Source organism: Hyla sarda, chromosome 2 (assembly GCF_029499605.1).
Source record: "Hyla sarda isolate aHylSar1 chromosome 2, aHylSar1.hap1, whole genome shotgun sequence".
Classification (NCBI taxonomy): domain Eukaryota; kingdom Metazoa; phylum Chordata; class Amphibia; order Anura; family Hylidae; genus Hyla; species Hyla sarda.
In genome coordinates this window covers 340,107,231-340,134,398 of record NC_079190.1, presented here as the reverse complement: position 1 = coordinate 340,134,398, position 27,168 = coordinate 340,107,231, and the positions used below count along the sequence as shown (strand labels likewise).

At 44.0% G+C, this 27,168-nt stretch overlaps 1 protein-coding gene across 1 annotated transcript in view; it reads left to right on the top strand.

The window, feature by feature from the left end:
* HSD11B1 (hydroxysteroid 11-beta dehydrogenase 1) overlaps window positions 1-27,168 on the top strand; it is a 65,410-nt gene that overhangs the window by 14,733 nt on the left and 23,509 nt on the right. Inside the window, exons 2-4 of the mRNA XM_056558144.1 lie at window positions 2,052-2,182; window positions 15,559-15,670; window positions 18,279-18,464. Coding sequence (XP_056414119.1) covers window positions 2,052-2,182; window positions 15,559-15,670; window positions 18,279-18,464 — 429 coding nt within the window. The remainder of the gene's footprint in view (window positions 1-2,051; window positions 2,183-15,558; window positions 15,671-18,278; window positions 18,465-27,168) is intronic.

Genomic DNA, 27,168 nt, shown 5'->3' with positions numbered 1-27,168 from the left:
ATCAGCGGCGCAGTGGCCCTTTAAATCGCAGAGACCCGGCGCGCGCGCGCCCGGACAGGACCGACGGAGAGCGAGTCAGGTACGGGAGCCGGGGTGCGCATCGCGAGCGGGCGCCACCCGCATCGCGAATCGCATCCCGGCTGGAGGCGGTATCGCAGCGCACCCGGTCAGTGGATCTGACCGGGGCGCTGCGGGAGCGAGAGTGTAGCGAGCGCTCCGGGGAGGAGCGGGAACCCGGAGCGCTCGGCGTAACAATTGCCTTTATTTACAAATCTGTTTAACTTTATAGCACCAGTTGATTTAAACAAAATGTTTTCCAGCGGAGTATTACACCCCTGAGAAGATTTGCAGATTTAAAGGAGATCTCTTAAAAGAGAACTTTAGGCGAAACAAAACATATCCCCTATTAACAGGATAGGGATTAAGGAGCTGATCATGGAGGTCAGAGCGCTGGGACCCCCACTTGCGCGTTCTCCAGGACGGGACCATGGCTCTTGCAGAGAGGAGGAGCGCTCGTCATATACAGGTAGACGGCACACCATCTTGCAGATGATTCCCGAGTGCTGTGCCTTACTGAGTGCCGGGTGCTGTCCCGGTGATCGCGGGGGGGGGGGGGGGGGGTGCGGGGGGGGGGGGGGCAGCGCTCGGAACCCCCCACGATCAGCTACTTATCTACTATCCTCTAACCTTTTATACAAAAAAAGAGGATTGCAGCAGCACACATTGGTCAAAAAAATTGAGGCTCTTAGCGCACTTTTTGATCAAAACGTGTCCCCCATCCACCACGGGGAGGTGGCCTCATTTAGGATGGGAACCTAGCACAAATTCTGAGCCTAACACTCAACTATCCACTCACCTCTGCTGGGCATATAGCCTCTGACTGGGTGACATGCTGGATCCATTTAAAACTCCACCTGTGAGAAAGGGGGAGGGGTGCACAGCTAAACAGGGTGCCATTACCCCCTGAATTGTACACACAAGAAAAAAGAAAGATAGCCGGCACAACAGCCTAATACACGGGTGCACACTGCCATGGCATCAGAGTATACAAAAAAAGAGGATTGCAGCAGCACACATTGGTCAAAAAAATTGAGGCTCTTAGCGCACTTTTTGATCAAAACGTGTCCCCCATCCACCACGGGGAGGTGGCCTCATTTAGGATGGGAACCTAGCACAAATTCTGAGCCTAACACTCAACTATCCACTCACCTCTGCTCACTCAAGATACTGGTTCCGCTCACCACCTATTAGGGAACATGCATCAGCTGAGCACGGACGTGCCGGTCCCGCCCTCGGCCAAGTACGAAATGTGAACAAAGAAGTCGTCCAGCTCCCAAGATGCAATAAAAGAAGTATTCTTTATTGATCCAACAGATAGGATTAACACATAGAAGCAGAAGCGTCTCAAGCTTCTGCTTCTGCTTCTATGTGTCAATCCTATATGTTGGATCAATAAAGAATACTTCTTTTATTGCATCTTGGGAGCTGGACGACTTCTTTGTTCACATCCCCTAACCTTTGTACAAGACTTGAAACCACATTTAACACATAATTACAATATGCAACGTGTGATTGGCTGGACTGGAAGATCCAGACAATCAGCAAGGACATTTCACTGTATTTCTTGCACCAATTGCCTGTCTATTGGTGTGATGAGCTATTTTGGAAGCCAGGTGAGGATGGCTCTGTTTAATTTAATTTTTCTTGTACACTGTGTATTGTAGAGGGTCCCTTAAAGGTGTACTCCACCCCTAGACATCGTATTCTCTATCCAAAGGCCAGACCTCTGCAATCTCCAGGTCAGCACCCCACTCCCTCCATTTATATCTATGGAAGGGGGCGTTGCTGTCGCTGTGACTGTTTTCAACATAGAAAGTGATTTACAGTTTTTTTTTGCCCTATATGTATGTTATCATTTTTTTTTTCTTCTCATTTTTCTGTTAATTTCAAAACTAATAGTTTTCCATAGAGTTACAATATGCCCTGGAAAAAATTTTTATTGCAACTTGAAGTTTCACTTTAATCACCTAATGCTGATTTTGTTTCTTTAGAAATGCTTAAAGGCAAAAGAGTGATTGTTACTGGTGCAAGTTCTGGTATTGGTGAACAGATGGCATATCACTTGGCAAAAATGGGATCACATGTAGTGATAACAGCCCGTACTGAAGAGAAACTCAAGAAGGTAACGCCATTATGCTCTTTGTTCTTTACATTAGTTTCAGTCAACCTAGTAAGGGTAAACAGCACTTACAGAGGTGTCATGGAATTATGTATTTAAGTGACTGGTGGTGAAGCACTTCGTGAAGCACTGTGGGTATTGTAATAGCTGGGGACATATTTATTAGTGGCAGCATGTGCAGAAGGACCATGAGAGTATAGTAACCAGTAAAGGCATAATTGTTAAGTGATTATTGCACTGTGAGGGCACCATAAATACTGTTGAGCATTATATGAGCATCGGCCAGAAGTGGTAGGGGGCTACTATACACCCTCTTTTCAAAATTATTATGCAAATTATATTTTTCTCATTTACAAATGTATTATATTTATGTTATCAACTATTAAGAGTACAATTCAAATTCTATTGAACAAACCTCCTAATGATAACAGTATTTTTTAAACATAAAAAAAATTACAATGCACTGTTCCAAATATTACTTATTATTACTAAGTTTCAAACAGTTTATAGGTTCTAAAGAACTGAAAATTGTCATTTGTTGTGTTGCAACATATTTACTGAAATCAAAAGCTATTTCAATCAAACTTTTAACAACATTTTAACATTTGAAGAGGTCACGTTACATTTTAACATATGACCCTTTATTTGATAGCAGCTTCACAAGTCTTGCATCTATGGGTAGCACAGCACTCATCAGTGACTCTGAGGACTCTACACCTTGATGTCCGTGGGACACCAGAGGCACCAACAGCTTCAAATATCTGTTTGTTGCTATGTAATGGCAGAAATCTTCCTCAATGTGCCTTTATCTGCACAAACCTGTCTGTGCTCTGAATCAGCCACAAATCTTTTAATAGTGCAATGATCACGCTTACATTTTCGTGAAATATCTAATGTTTTCATACCTCGTCTAAGGCATTAAACTATTTCACTCTTTTTGGCAGCAAAAAGATCCTTTTTCTTCCCCATATTGTTTGAAAATGGTGCTCTGCTTAATAATGTGCAACACCCACCTTTAGTGGTTTTTCCTTAAATTGGGCTCACCTGGCAATCTAATGATCACAGGTAGAGATAAGCGAATCGAAGCTGATGAAGCCGAATTTGTTACGAATTTCTGGAATTATTCAATTAGCAACAAATGCGAATATCGCCGCGATTCTATCGCACTTATCGCTTCATTAAACACTATTTTACAGTGTTCCAGGCTCCAGGGCATCTACAATGGCGGATACACATGTCAGTACATGGGGCAAGGGATGCTGGGAAGGCAAGGCGGAAAGGGAAGTAGGCAGTATGGCCCTGAATCACATGCAGGATTCAGCCTATCAGCAGCCAGTCACCCCTGTCATGTCACAGCCCTATATAATCGGCAGCCATATTGCGGCCAGCCACTTCATCCATTACACTGCAGAGAGATAGGACGGACACCCTGTGTGTGTGTTACAGCAGAGAAAAGGGCATTCCAGCAGTGTTTAACATCCTCCTAGTCACATCAGCGTTCTCGTGGACAGAGAGCATTGTTTTTTTTCACTAAAAATAATTTTTACTGCAGCTGCACACATTAACCTCGCAGTCACTTTCTTCGGCATAGTATTACAGAAAGGGGCACATAGCTATGTGTTTCCTCATACACTTCAACAAGCTGCATCAACTTCGTAAACCTTTGCAGAGGAGGCTGGAATAATTCTTCAGGGCAATTCTGTGTCCACAAAAAAATCATCTACTGGTTATACTAGTCTGTAGATGGTATAATAACCAGCAGTCCATTTCTAATAGTCTGTGACAGAGTGCAATTTTGTGTTTAGTACACAGCCTTTTTTGGTTGCAGCACTGTTGTGTACTGATGATGTTTTACAAAAATATATATATTTTTAAGGGTGCTGTTGCGCATTTTTCTGCCCTCATCAGTGCATACTACATACGTACATCTAAGTAGTGTACTATTTTGTACTTGTTAATCTGTCAAGGGTCAAGGGCCTACGTACTGTGAAAGGACAGCCAAAAGTAATCACCGGCTGGTGTTGTACTCAGATACTTTTTAAGTGTACTGTAGAGCATTTTTCTGCCCTCATCAGTGCATACCACATACCTACATCTAAGTAGTGTACTATTTTGTTCCTGTTAATCTGTCAAGGGCCTAGATAATGTGAAAGGACAGCCAAAAGTGCACACATGCTGCTGTTCTAGACAAATATTGTTTTAAGCATAGTGAAGCGTATTGTACTCCCCTCATATACGCACTAAGTATGTCAGGCAGAGAAGTGCCAGGACGTGCACAGAGGAGTGGCAGAGGCCTAAATCCCTCAGGCAGAGGTCACAGCAGACTAGGGGCGAGTGGCAGCAGGAGTCGCAGCAAGAGGCCTGAGCTCCCGTTATCAGCTAGCGGTCGTGTCTCGACCAGCAACTCGTCTGCCGTCGATTGGTTAACACGGTCATCCACATCATCCCAAGTGACATCTGACACCCCCAGTCAACAGTCAGTGGGTTCCTCAGACACAACCCTAAGTTGGCATGGCCCGGGAGCAGTCCCTGTTCTCCCATTGCCTCTGTCCTATGTTGTTCCCTCTCCTACAGAAGTATCTTATGTTGTGGGTTCAGCTCCACTATTCACCGAGGACAATCTAATAGAGGACAGTCAGCAGCTACTGCCCAGCCAAGACGTGGAGGAGGCATCCGCCGCTTCCTCTGCTAGGCGGGCAAGTAGTGATGAGGAGAGTGACGTGGGAGGCAGTGTTGCAAGGATTCAGGGTCCTGAAGCAGACACTGTTGAGGAACCTGAGGAGGACATCAGTGACATGCAGACACTTGTTGATGATGATGATGAGGATGATGATGAAGCTGATCGCAGTTGGGAGCCGGGTGCAGAAGGGGTTTCATTTTCATCAGGAGAAGAGTTGCAGGTTGCCCGTGAGGCAGCAGCTGAGCTAGCAAGGCGGTAGCATGGTTGGCAGTCAGCTTGGTGGCAGAAGTGGAAATTCAGGAGCCAAACGTGCCTGTGGGAGACGCCCTGCTTCGCGGCAGCCTACCTTCCCGGGAGGTAGTGGAACAGGGGTTCGTGGAGACGACGGCAGTAGCAGTAAATTAGTGCGGACTGTTTGTGGGAAAATCAGCTACTTGGCGGTGTGGCGGTTTTTCATAAAGCATCCGGAGGAGGTTCACATAGCCACATGCAAGATATGTCGGCAGAAGGTGAAGCGTGGCTAGGGTCCCAATGTTGACACCATGGCCCTGCGTCAACATATGCTTCACCACCATAAAGCGGCCTGGGAGAACCGTGGCTCCGATGTAATGGTCCAGCCTGCTGCATCACCCAGTGGCAGGCCGCTCCCTCTTTCAGCCAGCCAAGGCTCCACCACCTCAGCCGAAGGGAGCTATGTGTCATACACTCCTTCTGTTGCTACAGATGCTTCTGCTTCTCCCACTTTTAATCAGCCATTCCGCCAACAATCCATCCACAAAGCAATGTCCACGAAACAGTATGTGCTCACTCATCCAACGGTGCAGAAGCTGAATGTGCTCCTGTCTAAGTTGCTGGCTTCAGTCCCTCCCTTTTCAAGTGGTGGACTCTGCACCTTTCAGAGAACTGATGGCTTGTGCCGAGCCGAGGTGGAGAGTGCCAAATTGCCATTTCTTTGCGAAGAAGGCAGTACCAGCCCTGCACAATTTTGTGCAAGAGAAGGTGGGCCAGTCCTTGAGCCTGTCGGTGTGTACCAAAGTGCATGGCAGCGCCAACGTCTGGAGCTGGGTGAATGTGGTCCCTGCACAGCCACGACCCAAACTTGGACAGGTCACGCCGCTTCCTCCTCCATGCTGTCAGCCCGTTGGTCCTGTGACAGTGTGCGACTCCGCCTCCTCATCCTCCACCATGTCCTCAGCCTCCACTGCTCGGACAAGTCTCAGTGGCTCTTCAGCATACCGTGTGTGCAGGGCATGGTGGTGTCACGCTGTTCTTCACATGGTTTGCCTTGGCGAAGAGAGTCACACAGGGGAGGAACTGCTAAGTCATTCCTAAAGAAATCAGAGCATGGCTTACTCCACGAAAACTGGAAATGGGAACCATGGTGACCAACAACGTAAAGAACATCTTGGCCGTGCTGCAACAAGGAAGGGTGAGGCATGGGCCCTGCATGGCACACGTGTTAAATCTGGTTGTCAAGCAGTTCCTGAAGTGTTCCCCCCCCCCCCTCCCATTTGTAAGACATCCTAACAATGGGAAGGAAACTTTGCATGCACCTCAGCCACTCGTACACCGCAAAGCACACCCTCCTTCAGCTGCCACGTCAGAATGGTATCCCTCAAAATAATCTGATTTGTGACGTTGCCACACGTTGGAATTCCACTCTCCATATGTTGGACCGACTGTACAGAGAAAAGCCATCACTGATTTCTTGATGATCTAAGCGGATAGGGGTACTCTCCTGTGTCACTTCAATGTGAACCAGTGGCAGCTCATACGTGACACCTGCCGTTTTCTCAGGCCCTTTGAGGAAGCCACATTATATGTAAGTCGCCAGGATTACGGGATGAACTACGCCATTCCACTGCTTAATTTCCTACAACAAGTGTTGGAAACTATGGCTGGTCAGGGCAATGGAGACGTTGCGCCTAAATCTCATGGCCACATGAGCCCCGTGGGGGCTGAACTGGAGGAGGAGGATGAGGGGCACAGTGGAGCACAGTTTAGGTTTCATGAGATGGGCGGTGTTTGTTGTCATCTGACAGGAGAGGAGGAGCATGATCAACCAGAGGAGCTAGATGGTTATGGGGAAGGCGAGGCAGAGGACCCAGACACACCGTGGCAGTATGCAGTGGAGATGGAGGCAGGGAGTCCCTCCGAGTCACTTGCACAAATGGCACGATGCATGCTCAGTTGCTTGCATAATGACCGCCGAATTGTCAACATTCGGCAGCGGGATGACTTCTGGCTCTCCACCTTATTGGACCCTCGCTACCGGCACAAAATGGGGGCCTTTTTTACACCCACTGAGAGGGAGGACAAACTGACCTACAGGTCAGAGGGATCCTACATAGAGATCCTACATAGTCAGTTGGACGATGCCTATCGGTGCCATCGTCCATCCACTCGCAGGTCTTACTCGAGGGGGGGGGGGGGGGGGATTCTGCACTCACCTTCCACTGCCATGGCTGCTGGGGAGGGGTGGGTGGCAGGAGCAGTACCAGCTACATCAGCAGCAGCCTGAGTCTACAGTCGCTGATGAAGCAACTCATCAGCAGCAGGTAGACATGGAGCAGGACCTGAACCAGCAGGTGGTGGCATACCTTGACATGGCCATGCCAACAAACCTTGGAGATCCGCTGGACTTCTGGTCAGCCAAACTTGATTTATGGCTGCAACTAGCAGTTTGCCTGGAAAAGCTGTCCTGCCTGGCCAGTAGTGTGCCATCAGAGCGGACGTTTAGTGCGGCGGGGACCATATTCACCCCAAGGAGAACTCGTCTGTCCACGAAAAATGTGGAGAGACTAACCTTTGTGAAGATAAATCGGGCATGGATCAGCCAGGATTTCCACCCACCAATGCCAGATGCATCAGAGTAGATTGACCATGGTGCTACACCAACACTTCACAAATATGGATAGTGCCAAACAGATTTAAGGCACTGCTCCCCAGTTACAAACATTCCGGCCACCTTCATTACTGGGTACTGGTATTGCCACCCACCGCACCACTATCTCACCGGGTCACTTTCAGGACTCCTGATGCTGCTGCTGCCACCTCTAGGCTGTTTCATTCAGCAACTATTTTGTCTCCTTAAGCTTCTGCCAACTCCAGACTGTGCAATTCAGCCACTATATGGTGTCCTCATGCTTCGGCCACCTCCAGGCTGTACCATTCGGACACTAAATGGGCTCCTTATGCTTTCCCCACCTCCAGGCTGTATTATTCAGCCAATATATTGTTTTCTGATGCTGCTGGGACTGTCTTGGATATTAACTACATTTTTTTTATGGTAGCACTAGCAAACATACATGCTCAATAGAGATTTCAACATTGATCTTTTAATGTTAGGGGTTGTGAAGCCATCTTATGTACGCATCCTGCTGCCTGATCCAGTCTGTGTGTTTCAGGAACTACTTGGCTTACTGATGCTGCTGGGCCTGTGCCTAAAATTTGTTGATGTTAGCACTAGCTAACATACATCTTCTATACAGGTTTCAATATTCACATTTTAATGTTAGGGGTTATTAAGCCCTCTTGTGTACTTCTGCTGCTGCCTGATCCAGGCTGTGTGTTTCAGCAACTATATGGTTTAGTGATGCTGCTGGGCCTGTGCCTAACATTTTTTGATATTAGCACTAGCTAATATCCAGGGTGGGCCATTTATATGGATACACCTTAATAAAATGGGAATGGTTGGTGATATTAACTTTCTGTTTGTGGCACATTAGTATATGTGATTGGGGAAACTTTCCAAGATGGGTGGTGACCATGGCGGCCATTTTGAAGTCGGCCATTTTGAATCCAACTTTGTTTTTTTCAATAGGAAGAGGGTCATTTGACACATCAAACTTATTGGGAATTTCACAAGAAAAACAATGATGTGCTTGGTTTTAACATAGCTTTATTCTTTCATGAGTTATTTACAAGTTTCTGACCACTTATAAAATATGTTCAATGTGCTGCCCATTGTGTTGGATTGTCAATGCAACCTTCTTCTCCCACTGTTCACACACTGATAGCAAAACCGCAGGAGAAATGCTAGCAAAGGCTTCCAGTATCCGTAGTTTGAGATGCAGTTTACGCAGAAGATTTTGTTCAGTGATGAGGCAAACTTTTATGTGAATGGTGAAGTTAACAAACAAAACCACCGCTATTGGTCTGACACTAATCCACATTGGATAGAGCCCTCCAAGACTGTTGGAACACAAAAATTGATGGTATGGTGTGGTATATGGGGTACAAAGATAGTGGGGCCATGCTTCATCAATGGAAACCTCAAGGCCACTGGATATGCGAATTTGCTACATGATGATGTGTTTCCCTCTTTATGCACTGAAGCTGGCACGTTTCCTGAGTTTTTCCAGCAAGATGGTGCACCACCACATTATGGGTGTCAGGTCCGAGCATTCCTAGATGAACAGTTTCGTGGAAAGTGGATTGGTCGTCATGGGCCAGTTGAATGACCCCCAAGGTCTCCCGATCTGACCCCCTTAGACTTTTTTATCTTTGAGGTCATCTGAAGGCAATTGTCTATGCTGTGAAGATACGAGATGTGCAGCACCTGAAACTACAGATACTGGAAGCCTGTGCTAGCATTTCTCCTGCGGTGTTGCTATCAGTGTATGAAGAGCGGGAGAAGAGGGTTGCATTGACAATCCAACACAATGGGCAGCACATTGAACATATTTTATAAGTGGTCAGAAACTTGTAAATAACTCATGAAAGAATAAAGATACGTTAAAACCAAGCACATCATTGTTTTTCTTGTGAAATTCCCAATAAGATGGATGTCACATGACCCTCTTCCTATTGAAAAAAACAAAAGTTGGATTCAAAATGGCAGACTTCAAAATGGCCGCCATGGTTTCCATCCATCTTGAAAAGTTTTCCCCCTCACATATACTAATGCGCCACAAACTGGAAGTTAATAAAGTTAATATCATCAACCATTCCCATTTTATTAAGGTGTATCCATATAAATGGACCACCCTGTACATCTTCTATACAGATTTCAACATTAACATTTTAATGTTAGGGGTTGTGAAGCCCTCTTGTAAACTCATGCTGATGCCTGCTCCAGACTGTGTGTTTCAGGAACTACTGTGCTTAGTGATGCTGCTGGGCTCTGGCCTTAACTTCTTTGATGATAGCACGAGGTAACATGCCTCTCCAATAGAGATTTCAACATTGATCTTTCAATCTTGGCCTAGGACATTACCTATATATGTTTACAGTAGCACTAGGTACCATACATCTTCAATGGAAATTTCAAAATTAATCTTTTATTCTCAGAGATTGTGAGGCCTTATTGTCTCCTCATCTGCCGCCAACTCCAGGCTGTGCCATTCAGCCACTATATGGTCTCCTCCTACTGATGCCAGCTCCAGGCTCTGTCATTGTGCTGCCATGTGACATGTGACTCCTTGTTAAGTTTGGTCCTTTGTACCCACACGCCGGGGCCTGGAACACCAAAACTTGGGAGTTAAATTTCTATTTCTTAATTTAAATTTCAGAATCTTAAATTTCTATTTAAAATTCTTATATTTCAATGGTCTCCTCATACTTTTGCCAACTCCAGGCTGTGTCATTCAGGCAATATATGGTTTACTGATGCTGTTGGGCCTGGGTCTGGGAGTAAAAATGTTGTTATGGTAGCACTAGCTACCCAAAATCTTCGGTTTAAATTTTAGAATCTTAGGGATTGTGAAGGCCTAGTGTCTACTCATGCTGCTGCCAACTCCAGGCTGTGCCATTCAGACACTATATGGTCTCCTCATGCTTCAGCCAACTCCAGGCTGTGTCATTCAGGCAATATATTGTTTACTGATGCTGCTGGGTCTGGGAATAAAAATTTTGTTATGGAAGCACTAGATACCCAAAATCTTCCGTTTACATTTCAAACTTCGTCTTTTTTTCCTTAGGGATTGTGAAGCCCTGGGGTCATCTCATGCTTCAGCAAACTCCAGGCTGTGTCATTCAGGCAATATATGGTTTACTGATGCTGCTGGACCTGGGTCTGGGAATAAAAATTGTTATTAGCTACCCAAAATTTTAGGTTTAAATTTCAGAATTCATCTTTTAATCTTAGGGATTGTGAAGGCCTAGTGTCTCCTCATGCTTCAGCCAACTCCAGGCTGTGTCATTCAGCCAATATATGGTTTCCTGATGCGGCTGGGCCTGGGTCTGGGAATAAATATTTTATGTTAGCACTAGCTACTAAAAATCTTCAGTTTAGATTTCATCTTATAATCTTAGGGAATTTGAAGGCCTAGTGACTACTCATGCTGCTGCCAACTCCTGGCTGTGCTATTCAGCCACTATATGGTCTCCTCATGCTGCCAACACCTCCACGCTGTGTCATTCAGCCCCTATATGATCTCCTCATGCTTCAGCCTCATCCAAGCTGTGTCATTCAGCCATTATATGGTCTTCCCATGCTGTCAACACCTCCACGCTGTGTCATTCAGCCACTATATGGTCTCCTCATACTGATACCACCTCCAGGAATTCTAAAAGCCATGGCAGTAATCTTCATGTCATTCTGAATAACAGTACTATTTCACTACCCCAGCACACTCCATATGCATGTTAGAACACAGCAAAGTGTCCTACACCCCTATTGAGCCTCTCTGTAGGCCAGAAATAGCCGTTTTTAATACAGACTCACCGTGAATAAATTCAGATCGAAACACATTTTTTCGAAAGTTCGCTCATCTCTAATCAGAGGTGTCCAAGATTGTTTTCAGTGATCAAAAGAGCCCTGAGACACAATGCCATTCATGAGTTAAACTGAAAAACAAAATATTTATGACATCTATTTGTGACATTCAAATAGAATGTGCATAATAATTTGGAAAAGGGTGTATTATCTCTGCTATGATACTGGGAATATATAAGTATACATGTTTTGGTAGTTTATCACATCATCTAGGCAGAAATAGTTTTAGTTCTAGCTAGCTCTAGGTTCACATCAGGGTTGTTTTTCAATTCTTATAGAAGTGGAACAAAAAACATGGCTGCATGCCAGACACCAATGGCGCCCAATATACCCCACTGACTTTCGTGTTGTCCCTTGGGGTTTAGTGGGTATTTTACTGGGGGGGGAAAAAATAGCACAGCATGCTGCATTGTTTTGTTCTAGATTTTTGCAAAATTATTAGCAGAGGCTACCAAAAGAAATGTTATATAAATACAACACAAATGTGAGAGAGGCCTAAATTACTATTATGCTATGTAAGCATGAAATGTGACACACATATTCATGTTGTGTGAATGTTCACAATTATGTCCCTATCTTTAGGTATGCTTTCAGCTTTTATATGCTTTACGCACGATGATGAAATCCACAATAAATAAAAAATGCTAAACAGTTGTTTTCATTTTTCACTGACCTTAAATACTTGCAAATATGATAAATTACACTAAGAAAACACTGGAGTCATTTTTCAAGAATGATAAAAATAAAATTTTATTGGATGAAGATAAAAAATGGTGGTGGTGGTGGAGGGGGGGGGGGGGGGGGGGAACATACACAGCAGGGGAACAAGGACAAAAAGGGCGTCACTGCTGCCACAATTGTAATCTTAACAATTTACAAAGAGGATGCACATACATAATATAGATGAAGTGTCTCAGCACACATGGCAGGATGCAAGCTCAACATGTGCAAATGTAAATAAAGTTCAATACCAACCTCAATAGAAAAGTAAAAGTGGCTTAGTGCTGCAGGAGTGAAGCCACCCCAACGTACGTTTCGGCGATATCCTTCGTCCTGACCCCCATTACATACTTTCGCCAGGGGGGTGCAACCCACCTCTCCTTTACTCCCGCTTGCCCTCCATCTATCTAACCTCTCATCTAGGACGCAGTTCATATCCCCCATGGCAAACACAGGGCATTATCCGCAACTCACACAAAAATCAAATAATTTAAGAAGGACCGCGGATGAGAAAGGCGGGGGTATATATACAAATGCTAATACACATCTTAAATTTTCTAGTCTCCCATATAAAAAAAACAAACCTCCCCTCATCATCTACCCTTTTTCTAATTAATTCCCAATTTAAGTTTCTACAGATTAACACCGAAACCCCCCGTGAATATGCTGTATGAAGAGAATGGTAATAATGTCCCCAAACATTACGATTCAAAATCATTACGGTTTCTCTCGTTAAATGTGTCTCAACTTACCCGACTATACCTGGTGCGTGCTTCATAATAACTCCCATTACCGCTGATCGTACATTCCATACCACAGCCTGATGAAACCGCGCAAGCGCGGTGAAACGCGTCGAACTGGATTAAAGCTGTTTGATATCTACCTGGCTTCCCTGGTCCCCTTCTTGGTCAGCACCTGTATTCCTGCACCCCTGAAGCTTTCACCTCTGCATTTCTGTCGATTCCAGGAAGGCTGCAGACCCAGTTCCCTATACTACAAACGCAGATCCTTGTTGTGTGGGAATTTGCACAACCTGGCAGGGTGAGCCTTCATTTTTACCCTCCCTTCTCCCACACCTGTGATCCCGTTGATTCTCCACAAGGTAGCGCCTGTTCTTTTGTTTTACACATACCATAGCCTTAACAGTCATCCGCGGTCATTCTCTTACACTCCAGTTGAGCACAATAAACACCGTAGTGAGAAGGAAGAGAAAAAAAAATAAATTTTGAGAAAGAAAAAAATCCCTTTTTTTTTTCTTTGAGAAAAAAAAGGTGAAAAAAAAAATTATTCCCCAGGGTTCCCCTTACCCCCCCCCCCCTCCCCAACCCCCCCACCCGGTGACCTGCCATCTCGGGCAAATCTCTAGCCTTATGTGATTGTCCTGGACCTTAACCACTATTTTTCAATCAACGTGTGTCCATCCAGTCCATCGCTTCTACTGTGCTAGAGAAAAAGAACGTCTCATTGTTGTAAAAAACCTTCAGCCTGGCTGGGAACATTAAAGCTAATTTTATTCCATTATGTGCAAGTCTCTTTTAACTTCCCTGAAAGTATATCTCTTCTTCTGTGTTTCAATTGCATAATCTGGGAAAAGCATAATTCTATTTCCATTGTATTCTATCTCCTTTTTTTTCCTCATTATTCTCAAGATGTTGTCACGGTCATTATCATTCAGGAGTTTAAGTATTATGGTACGTGGTCTGTCCCCTACTGGCGGGGGTTGGAACGGAATTCTATCACATCTTTACTTTCCGCTCCCTCTGGGAAACCCAAGATTCTAAGGTTCCCCTGTCTGGAGCGGTCTTCGATTTCTGTTACTTTTTGATTTAATAACTTGTTCTCCCCTGACATCCTCTGTACTTCAGATTTTAACTTATGGACCTCCTCTTCCACACTCGACACTCTCGTCTCCGCCTCTGTACACCTCTCCCTAACTTTCTTTAGATCTTCCCTGATCAAATTGATTTCCACACCGATAACCCCCACTTGATTGGACAGAACATCTATGGAAGTATTACATTTTGCAACTGCCGCTAATATTTTATCTAGGGCAGGTTGGGGAACATCCCCTTCCTTCTCCATTATAGAGCCATCTAATCCCAGATCTCCTGCATTGGTTTTATTTTGTCCACGATTTCTAGACACTGCCCCCGGCGAGACAAAATATTTATCCACTTTTCCAGCTGCTTTAGCGTCCTTTGTTGGGCTATGTGTTTTATTCAGCTTGGGTGCCATCTTATCCTCCAGTTGTCAATATATTGTCCCACCCAAAACAGTCACGTGTATTTCATATGCTGCGTCGGGAGATTCAGAAAAGATTACCAACTAAATATTTCCAACGGACACTTTCAGCTTGTTGTATCACAGGAGAAGCTCAATTATCTGCAGACTATAGACCTGCTGCTGCAGTGCTACAGGTGTTTCACCAGGTGTCGTTTATACTCAGGAGAAGAAAAAATACACTGTCCCAATTAGGGTTTTCCACCCAAATCCAGTTCTTATAGATAAATTCTTATTTCTTATGCAGAAGGGCCTTCTTTATCGGCTTTAAACATACAAGGTGAATGTGGCAGCGTTCACCTCCACAGCTATAATCGCCACGAGGGGGATTTATTATTAAGCAAGCAAAACTTACCCCCACACCTATTCTTTTAGTACAGTTTGTGCACTGTGGAAGCAGTTTCATCCTTATAACAATAGAGATATGAGAGGATCTCCCCCGAATCTCAGCTGGGTCCCTGGAGCAGCCATGGATCAGCCTCCTCAGTGTGTCTTCCTCCAGTAGCTCCAGGGTCCCACTCTCACTCTGCCTGCATTCTCAGCATAACACAGATTCGGGTTCCTCCCACTCACTGCCTCTTCTGAGCCTCCACTCCAGATCACAGCGTTGTGGGCACCTGTGTGTGCTGTTGTTCGTGTGGGGGCCACTACGCTCACAGTCCACTGCTCCCCGCTCGCTACTGCTGTGTCAGGTCAGGTCCCACTGCTGCCCCACCGCCATCCAGCACACTCACATCCCAGCTTTCAGCGCAGCTGAGCAGTGTCCCGGACCAGCAGCATGTGTTTGGTCCATGGAGGGGGCAGGAAGTGTGGGGGGGGGAGCCTCTCAACCTCCTCGCATCACATCCTGTGAGGTCTACTAGTTATTAGACTATGTCACAGTGAAATTTTGATAAGGGCATTACTATTAAAACAATACAATAAATACTGACACACAACAGTGATGAGGTTTTGTGTAACATGTTTCAATTCTTTCTTTAGGTGATAGAAAAGTGTACAAAACTTGGTGCAGCTTCTGCCTATTATATCCCTGGAAGTATGGACAATATGACTTTTGCTAAGCATGTGGTGCACGAAGCTGAACGTTTACTTGGTAAGAGCCCAGAAATATTTGTAACACCTGAGATACATCTGTATTTAGTCATTTAGCTATCCCTGCCATTCTGCAAGTGGTTACATATTTTTGTCTAATGTTTTTGTTATAAAATGGCATATGCAGGAAATCAGATGGGGGCAGTTTGGTTTTAATTGTTTTCTATAATAGATAATATCAGATATGAATATATCCTAGTATATTACATAGAAGCAAATATTATTTCTGTAAATTTACAGTATCTCACATAAGTAAGTACACCCCTCAAATTTTTTGCCAAAATGTTATTATTGCTTTTTATATGACAACACTGAAGAAATGACACTCTGCTACAATGTAAAGTAGTGAGCCTGTATAACAGTGTTTAACGTTGTCCTCTTAAAATAACTCAAAACACAGCCATTGATGTCTATTACTTGCATCAAAAGTGAGTACACCCCTAAGTGGAAATGTCCAAATTGTGCCCAAAGTGTCAATATTTGTGTGGCCGCCATTATTTTCCAGCATTGTCTTTAGTCTCTTGGGCATGAAGTTCAGTAGAGCTTCACAGGTTGCCACTGGAGTCCTGTTCCACTTCTCCATGATGACAACACAGAGGTGATTGATGTCTGAGACATTGTGCTCTGACATCTTTCCTTTGAGGGTGACTCAATTGGGTTTAGGTCTGGAGACATGCTTAGCCAGCACATTTCCTTTACCCTCAGCTTCTTTAGCAAGGCAGTGGTTGTCTTGGAGGTGTGTTTGGGGTCGTTATCATGTTAGAATACTGCCCTGTGGCCCAATCTCCGACAGGAGGGGATCATGCCAAGGATAGGGATAAGATGTTAGATTGTGGAGGTCCCGCCGCTGGGGACTCCCGCGATCTCCACTGCGGCACCCCTGTCATTCTGTGCACAGAGAAAACTCTGCTCCGTGCTTGATGACTGGTGATGCCAGCCGCCACGTCTGGCAAATTCACATCTATGGGAGGAGGTGTGACGGCTATCTACTAGCCGTTACGCCCCCTCCCATAGACATGAATGGAGGGTGCGTGGCGTGATGTCACAAATGCGGAAGATGCAAGCTTCCGTGTTCCAGACGCCGCTGCTGCCGAGCAGGAGTTTGCGGGGGTCCCCAACGGCGGGACCCCCGCAATCTAACATCTTATCCCCTATCCTTTGGATAGGGGATAAGACCTTTAGAGCAGAATACCCCTTTAAGCATGCATGTGATAGGTATAAGGATATTCTTCATATAATATAGGGCCAGGGTCTATAAAAGATACTAGTCAGAATATTGCGCAGACTATATGGGCCAAATGGTTCTTATCTACTGACACGCTTCTATGTTTAGGACAATAATTAATGTAAACCTGCCAACCAATATACCATCTGAATATAATACTTCCACACACTGTGCCCTCTGAATATAACTCATTCAGACATTGTACCCTCATAATATAATACTGCCACACACTGTAGCCTCTGAATTTAAAGTGTACCTGTCGTTAACAAAAACTTTGGAAATAATGTAGATATTACTATTATATGTTTATTTGTAATATACATTGATTAAAATATTTGTATATTTTTGGGTGAAAAATTCTGTCCCTGCAGCTACTGCCTGTGTGTCTCTATGAGAAGTCTAAATACAGGAAGTGAGGGCAGGACAAGCGGGGCTCTGTGCCTGATGTTTGAGCCAGGAGCTTGTCACAGAGGGAACTCTAATTTATCTGTCTCCCTTTACCATTATGCTGAGTGTTAATTTCTATTGGGAATTTTATAGGTATCACTTTATATTACTTTAGTTACGTTTATGACAGAATTTGGGTCCCCACCCGACCACCCCTTATTTCTGTGCCTTTGTGGCTGCGGACTGCAACTGTGTCTGCAATCTATATGTATTTTACTTGATTTTAAATGTATGTATTTGGATTATATTTGTCAATAAAATTTAGCTATTTTTCAGTACGGATCTATATACGCTTTTGTCTATTTCTTTATGTATTTAATAACAGAATATAGCCAAATTTAAAGGGGTACTCCGGTGGAATTATTATTATTTTTTTTTTTAATCAACTGGTGCCAGAAAGTTAAAAAGATTTGTAAATTATTTCTATTTAAACATCTTAATTCTTCCAGGACTTATCAGCTGCTGTATTCTCCACAGGAATTTCCTTTCTGTCTGACCACAGTGCTCTCTGCAAATACCCATAGCAAACCTATGCTGCTCTAGACAGTTCCTAAAATGGACAGAGGTGTCAGCAGAGAGCGCTGTGGTCAGACAGAAAGGAAATTCCAAAAGAAAAGAACTTTCTGTGGAGAATACAGCAGCTGATAAGTCCTGGAAGAATTAAGATGTTTAAATAGAAATAATTTACAAATCTGTTTAACTTTCTGGCACCAGTTGATTAAAAAATTTTTTTTTCCAGTGGAGTACCCCTTTTAACCGAAGGTTGGAGATTGTAAACCAGTCAACCGACTAGGAGACCAGAACTTTTTTTCATTGAAAGTATTTGTGTGCTGCTTATATTTCCTTTTTTTTTTTTTCTAGTATGTTATACAGTTAAATACACATTACTTACAAATCAGTTTCTATATATAATAGGTGTACTTTTCATTACATACAGGTGGACTTGACATGCTAATCCTGAACCATATTGGCTACACCTACTTCAATTTCTTTAATGGTGATGTGAATCATATACGGAATCTTCTGGAAATAAATTTTTTGAGTTATGCAACCATGACAGTTGAAGCTCTGCCAATGCTAAAAGCAAGTGGTGGGAATGTTGTAGTAGTCTCTTCATTTGCAGGTAATTACATTTTATTCATACTTTAACCCCTTAAGGACCGGGGTTTTTTCCGTTTTTGCATTTTCGTTTTTTGCTCCTTGCCTTTAAAAAATCATAACTCTTTCAATTTTGCACCTAAAAATCCATATGATGGCTTATTTTTTGCACCACCAATTCTACTTTGTAATGACGTCAGTCATTGTGCCCAAAAATCTACGGTGAAACGGGAAAAAAAATCATTGTGAGACAAAATTGAAAAAAAAAACGCCATTTTGTAACTTTTGGGGGCTTCCGTTTCTACGTAGTACATTTTTCGGTAAAAATGACACCTTACCTTTATTCTGTAGGTCCATATGATTAAAATGATACCCTACTTATACAGGTTTGAATTTGTCGCACTTCTGGAAAAAATCATAACTTCATGCAGAAAAATTTATACGTTTAAAATTGTCATCTTCTGACCCCTATAACTTTTTTATTTTTCTGTGTATGGGGCGGTATGAGGGCTCATTTTTGCGCCGTGATCTGAAGTTTTTAACGGTACCATTTTTGCATTGATAGGACTTATTGATCGCTTTTTATTCATTTTTTCATGATATAAAAAGTGACCAAAAATGCACTATTTTGGACTTTGGAATTTTTTTGCGCGCACGCCATTGACCGTGCGGTTTAATTAACGATATATTTTTATAATTCGGACATTTCCGCACGCGGCGATACCATTTATGTTTATTTTTATTTTTATTTACACTGTGTTTTTTCTTTTATGGGAAAAGGGGGGTGATTCAAACTTTTAATAGGGAAGGGGTTAAATGATGTTTATTCACTTTTTTTTGCACTTTTTTTTTGCAGTGTTATAGGTCCCATAGGGACCTATAACACTGCACACACTGATCTTTTACATTGATCACTGGTTTCTCATAAGAAACCAGTGATCGATGATTCTGCCGCATGACTGCTCATGCCTGGATCTCAGGCACTGAGCTGTCATTCGGCGATCGGACAGCGAGGAGGCAGGTAGGGGCCCTCCCGCTGTCCTGTCAGCTGTTCGGGATGCCGCGATTTCACCGCGGCTATCCCGAACAGCCCACTGAGCTAGCCGGCATGCTTTCGGTTTCACTTTAGACGCGGCGTTCAACTTTGAACGCCGCGTCTAAAGGGTTAATAGCGCGCGGCACAGCGATCAATGCCGCGCGCTATTAGCCACGGGTCCCGGCCGTTGTTAGAGGCCGGGCCCGAACCGCTATGACGCGGGGCCACGCCGTGGCCCCGCGTTATAGATCGGGAGTGGACACATGACGTTCCAGTACGTCATGTGTCCTTAAGGGGTTAAGTGGTAATTTCATGTTCAATTTAAAATAATGTTGCAAATATATTACACACGTATGCAGAAGTTGTTATAGAGCGGAAACCAGAACTATAAATCTTTCTTTACAGGGGTACTCCGGTGAAATTTTTTTTTCTTATAAATCAACTGGTGGCAGAAAGTTAAACATACTTGTAAATTACTTCTATTAAAAAATCTTAATCCTTCCAGTACTTATTAGCTGCTGAATGCTACAGAGGAAATTCCTTTATTTTTGGAACACAGTGCTCTCTGCTGACATCTCTGTCCATTTTAGCAACCATGCATAGCAGATGTATGCTAAGGGTAGCATGGTGGCTCAGTGGTTAGCACTGCTGCCTTGCAGTGCTGGGGACTTGGGTTCAAATCCCACTAAGGACAACAATGAATAAAGCGTTATTATTATTATAATAACGTCAGCAGAGAGAACTGTGGTCGTGATGTCATCAGAGAGCATTCCAAAAAGAAAATAATTTCCTTTGTAGTATTCAGCAGCTAATAAGTAGAGAAAGGATTAAGATTTTTTAATAGAAGTAATTTACAAATATGTTTAACTTTCTGCCACCAGTTGATTTAAAAGAAAAAAGGTTTTCACTGGAGTACCCCTTTAAATGGGCACTGTCAGATATAAAAACTTTTTATGTTGTACATCTTTGCAAAACAGTTTTTCACGTTTTTAATAACCTGTTGGGGATCGGGTCCTGGTACTTAAGGACGATGATCGGAGCGGGATGCCTGCTGAAATCATTCATCCGGCATCCCGTAACATCGCCCAGGGGGTGAATCACGTTTTTTCCGGGCTGATCGGGTCTCTGGTGACCTGATCGCCCGTAAAATAAGCATGATCGGAGCTATGAGAGACAGCTCCGATCACTCTGAAGGATAGGAGTGAGGTGGCAGGGGTGCCACCTCCTCCTATCCCCTGCCATTGGTCGGTCAAGACTGACCGACCAATGGAAGTTGGGGTGGGTGAATGTTCATTTCCCCTGCTCTGCCCACCGGTTGAAGTCTGGGCAAAGCGGGGGGAAGAAGTGGGATTAGGGGGAACAATCCGATTACAGGGCAGCATGGATGCATGGCAGATGGCACAGATGTCGGAGGATGCTGCAGTGAAGATCTATGGTAAGTGATCTTCACTGTGGCCTTCTCGAAGTTGCAAAACTACAACTCCCTGCATGCCCAGACAGCCAAAGGCTGTCTGGGCATTCTGGGAGTTGTAGTTTTCCAACATCTGGAGGGCCACAGTCCAGACATGCTACAGCTGTGGCAAAACTACAACTCCCAGCATGCATGGTCTGCATACTGGGAGTTGTAGTTTTGCAACAACTGGAGGCATCCTCCTCACCCCATGTGAATCTACAGGGTACAGTCACATAGGCGGGGGTTTACAGTGGGTTTCCTTCTGCAACTTTGAGCTGCGGCAAATTTTCTGCCGCAGCTCAACTCCTGGTGGGAAACTTGTTCGCTGTGAACCTAAAAACACTACACTAACACAAAATAAAGAGTAAAACACTACATATACACACCCTTACACTGCCTGCCCCCCTCCCCCCACAATAAATACTTGTACGGCACTGTCTAAATGTCTTGTACGGCACTGTTTCCTAAACAGCCTCCAGCTGTTGCAAACAATTCCCCTGTCCTGGCATGCTTGGAGCTTTGCAACAGCTGGAGGCACCCTGTTTGGGAAACACTGCCATAGGATATTTTTGGTGGAGGAGGCAAAAGCTGGTCTTGCCCCATACTTTTCATTTTCACAAAAGGTAAAAGGAGAAAAAGACCCCCAAAATTTGTAACCCAATTTCTCCTGAATACAGAAATACCCCATATGTGGACGTAAAGTGCTCTGCGGGCGCACATCATGGCTCAGGAGTGAGAGCGCCAGGTACATTTGAGGTCTAAATTGGTGATTTGCACAGGGGTGGCTGATAGTTACTGCAGTTCTGACATGAACGCAAAAACGAAAGCACCCACATGTGACCCCATTTTGGAAACTACACCCGTCAAGTAATGTAACAAGGGGTACAGTGATCTTTAACACCCTACCGATCTTTGACAAAAATTTTGTTAAAGTTGGACGTGAAAATGAAAATTTAGATATTTTTCAATGAAATGCTGGTGTTACCCCAAATTTTTCATTTTCATACGGGGTAATAGATGAAAGCCCCAAAATTTGTAACCCCATTTCTTCTGAGTAAGGAAATACCCCATATGTTGATGTAAACAGCTCTGCGGGTGTACTACAATGCTCAGAAGAGAAGGAGCAAAAATAGTTTTTTGTAGAGAGAATTTGGCTGGAATTGAAGGCCATGTGCATTTATAAAACCCCCCATGCTGCCAGAAAAGTGTACCCCCTGACATGTGTCCCCATTTTGGAAACTACACCCCTCATGGAATGTAATAAGGGGTGCAGTGAGCATTTACACCCCACAGGTGCCTGACAGATTTTTTTGAACAGTCGTCCGTAAAAATGAAAAATAAAATTTTTAAATTGCACAGCCCACTGTTCCAAAGGTCTGTCAAATGCCAGTGGGGTGTAAATACTCACTACACCCCTTATTACTTTCCGTGAGGGGTGTAGTTTCCGAAATGGGGACACATGGGGACACATGTTCTGTCACCATGGGGGCTTTGTGAACGCACATGGCCCCCGACTTCCATTTCAATCAAATTCTCTTTCCATACTCAGAAGAAATGGTGTTACAAATTTTTGGGAGCTTTTTCTCCTATTACCCCTTAAGAAAATGAAAAATTTGGGGTAACACCAGCATTTTATTGAAAAAAATCTAATTTTTCATTTTCACGTCCCACTTTAACAAATTACCCAATTACCTGTGGGGTGTTAAGGCTCACTGTACCCCTTGTTACGTTCCTTGAGGAGTGCAGTTTCCCAAATAGTGTGCCAAAATTCACTCTACAAAATCCCATTGTCGGGCCTTCCCTTCTGAGCCCTGTAGTGCGCTCGCAGAGCATTTAACCCCTTAAGGACCAGGCCATTTTACACCTTAAGGACCAGAGCGTTTTTTGCAAATCTGACCACTGTCACTTTAAACATTAATAACTCTGGAATGCTTTTACTGATCATTCTGATTCCGAGACTGTTTTTTCGTGACATATTCTACTTTAACTTAGTGGTAAAATTTTATGGTAACTTGCATCCTTTCTTGGTAAAAAATCCCCAAATTTGATGAAAAAAATGAAAATTTTGCATTTTTCTAACTTTGAAGCTCTCTGCTTGTAAGGAAAATGGATATTCAAAATAATTTTTTTGGGGTTCACATATACAATATGTCTAGTTTATGTTTGCATCATAAAATTGATGAGTTTTTACTTTTGGAAGACATCAGAGGGCTTCAAAGTTCAGCAGCAATTTTGAAATTTTTCACAAAATTTTCAAACTCACTATTTTTCAGGGACCAGTTCAGTTTTGAAGTGGATTTGAAGGGTCTTCATATTAGAAATACCCCATAAAAGACCCCATTATAAAAACTACACCCCCCAAAGTATTCGAAATGACATTCAGTAAGTGTATTAACCCTTTAGGTGTTTCACAGGAATAGCAGCAAAGTGAAGGAGAAAATTCAAAATCTTCATTTTTTACACTCGCATGTTCTTGTAGACCCAATTTTTGAATTTTTGCAAGGGGTAAAAAGGAGAAAATTTTAACTTGTATTTGAAACTCAATTTCTCTCGAGTAAGCACATACCTCATATGTCTATGTAAATTGTTCAGCGGGCGCAGTAGAGGGCTCAGAAGGGAAGGAGCGACAAATGGTTTTTGGTGGGCATGTCACCTTTAGGAAGCCCCTATGGTGCCAGAACAGCAAAAATAAAACCACATGGCATACCATTTTGGAAAATAGACCCCTCGGGGAATGTAACAAGGGGTAATGTGAACCTTAATACCCTACAGGTGTTTCACGACTTTTGTATATGTGAAAAATTTTATTTTATTTTTTTACCTAAAATGCTTGGTTTCCCAAAATATTTACGTTTTTAAAAAGGGTAATAGCAGAAAATACCCCCCAAAATTTGAAGCCCAATTTCTCCCGATTCAGAAAACACCCCATATGGGGGTGAAAAGTGCTCTCCTGGCGCACTACAGGTCTCAGAAGAGAAGGAGTCACATTTGGCTTTTTGAAAGCAAATTTTGCTCTGGGGCATGCCGCATTTAGGAAGTCCCTATGGTGCCAGAACAGCAAAAAAAAACAAAAAACACATGGCATACTATTTCGGAAACTAGACCCCTCGGGGAACGTAACAAGGGGTAATGTGAACCTTTTATACCCCACAAGTGTTTCACGACTTTTGTATATGTGAAAAAAAAAAAATTCTTTTTTTACCTAAAATGCTTGTTTTCCCAAAAATTTTACATTTTTAAAAAGGGTAATAGCAGAAAATACCCCACAAAATTTGTAACACAATTTCTCCCGAGTACGACAATGCCCCATATGTGACCCTAAACTGTTGCCTTGAAATACGACAGGGCTCCAAAGTGAGAGCGCCATGCGCATTTGAGGCCTAAATTAGGGACTTGCATAGGGGTGGACATAGGGGTATTCTATGCCAGTGATTCCCAAACAGGGTGCCTCCAGCTGTTGTAAAACTCCCAGCATGCCTGGACAGTCAGTGGCTATCTGGCAATACTGGGAGTAGTTGTTTTGCAACAGCTGGAGGCTCCGTTTTGGAAACAGTGGCGTACCAGACGTTTTTCATTTTTATTGGGGAGGGGAGGGGGGCTGTGTAGGGGTATGTGTATATGTAGTGTTTTTAACTTTTTATTTTATTTTGTGTTAGTGTAGTGTTTTTAGGGTACAGTCGCACGGGCGGGGGTTCACAGTAGTTTCTCGCTGGCAGCTTGAGCTGCGGCAGAAAATTTGCCGCAGCTCAAACTTGCAGCCGGATACTTACTGTAAACCTCCGCCCATGTGAGTGTACCCTGTACGTTCACATTGGGGAGGGGGGGGGACATCCAGCTGTTGCAAAACTACAACTCCCAGCATGTACGGTCTATCAGTGCATGCTGGGAGTTGTAGTTTTGCAACAGCTGGAGGCACACTGGTTGTGAAACACCGAGTTTGATAACAAACTCAGTGTTTTGCAACCAGTGTGCCTTCAGCTGTTGCAAAAGCTACAACCCCCAGCATGTACGGTCAGCGGAAGGGCATGCTGGGTCTTGTAGCTATCCAACAGCCGGAGGCATACTACTTTGGCTGGGGATGCTGGGGATTGTAGTTATGCAACAGCTGGAGACACACTGGTTTGCTACTTAACTCAGTGTGCCTTCAGCTGTTGCAAAACTACAACTCTCAGCAGTCACCGACAGCCAACGGGCATGCTGGGAGTTGTAGTTATGCAACCACCAGATGCACCACTACAACTCCCAGCATGCACTTTAGCTGATTGTGCAAGCTGGGAGTTGTAGTTATACAACAGCTGAAGGTACACTTTTCCATTGAAAAAATGTGCCTCCAGCTGTTGCAAAACTATAAGTCCCAGCATGCCCATAAGGGAATGCTGGGAGTTGTGGTGGTCTGCCTCCTGCTGTTGCATAACTACAGCTCCCAGCATGCCCTTTTTGCATACTGGGAGCTGTTGCTAAGCAACAGCAGGAGGCTGTCACTCACCTCCAACTGCAGATCCACGCCGCCGCCACGCAGGTCAGTCCCATCGCCGCCGCCGTCACTCCTGGGGCTCCGATCCCAACAGGGACGCCGGGGATCGGGGTCCCCAGCTCCGGGGGTCTTCTTCCCGCACCCGCTCACGTCCTCTGGAAGAGGGGCGGAGCGGGTTGTGGGAGTGACACCCGCAGCAGGCGTCCTGATTGGTTGGCCGGGAAACCGGCCGACGAATCAGGGCGATCGTGAGGTGGCACCAGTGCCACCTCACCCCTGCTGGTTATGGCTGTTCGGGGCCGTCTCTGACGGCCCCGATCAGCCAGTAATTCCGGGTCACCGGGTCACTGGAGACCCGATTGACCCGGAATCCAACGCAGATCGCTGGACTGAATTGTCCAGCGATCTGCGGCCATCACCGACATGGGGGGACATAATGACCCCCCTGGGCGATATGCTGGGATGCCTGCTGAACAATTTCAGCAGGCATTCGGCACTGGCTCCCCTCCAGCTAGCGTCTGGGGCCGGAAATGCGCAGGGCGTATCCATACGCCCTGTGCCCTTAAGGACTTGTTTCCTTAAGGAGTTAATATACACAAATGAATTGTTTTCTTACTCGAGAGAAATTGAATTACACATTTTGGGGGGCTTTTTCACCTTCTACCCCTTGTAAAAATGAAGAAAAAAAATGGGGCTACAATAACTTGATAGTATAAAAAATTTAGATTTTTAATTTTCTCCCTCACTTTACTTCTATTCCTGTGAAACACCTAAAAGGTTAACAAACTTTCTGAATGTCATTTTGAATACTTTGAGGGGTGCAGTTTTCATAATGGGGTCCATTGCAGGGGATTTCTAACATAAAGACCCTCAAATTCACTTCAAAACTGAACTTGGCCCTAAATAATTCAGATTTTGAAATTTTTGTGAAAAATTGGAAAATTTCTGCTATACTTTGAAGCCCTCTAATGTCTTCAAAAAGTAAAAACATGTCAACTTTATAATGCAAGCTAGACATATTGTATATGTGAATCAATATATAATTTATTTGGTATGTCTATTTTCCTTACAAGCAGAGAGTTTCAAAGTTAGTAAAATGCAAAATGTACATTTTTTTTCCTGAAATTTTGGAATTTTTCACCAAGAAATGTAGCAAGTATCAAAAATTTACCACTAACATAAAGTAGAATATGTCACGAAAAAACTGTTTTGGAATCAAATTTATTAGTAAAAGCATTCCAGAGTTATTAATGCTTAAAGTGACAGTGGTCATATGTGCAAAAGATGCTCCTGTCAAAATGGGCTCCGTCCCCATGGAGTTAAAGAAAACTGTCTCTGAAAATCCCACCACTGGGATCCCCATACATCCTGGGACACTGATTAGTCCCACAGCAGCATGAGCATGTCCAAGGGTCATGGACATCAGATAGCTGATTGACAAGGCTGCAGGAGGAACACAGCCTGCAGCGGCACAGCTATAACAGAGTTTTACCAAACATGTGCCTTCAGCTGTTGAAAAACTACAACTCCAGCTGTCTGGGCATGCTGGGAATTGTAGTTTTGCAAAAGCTGTAGGCACACAGCTGAAGGCAAAAAGAGTTATCCAAACACTGTACCTCCAACTATTCCAAAACTACAAGTCCCAGCATTACAGGACTGCCAAAGGATGACACACATTAATGACTTAGGAGCATATAGGAACTGTTTGCATAAAAAAACACTGTACTTTTAGCACCAAACCTTTGCGCTAATTTAGGAAGATGTAA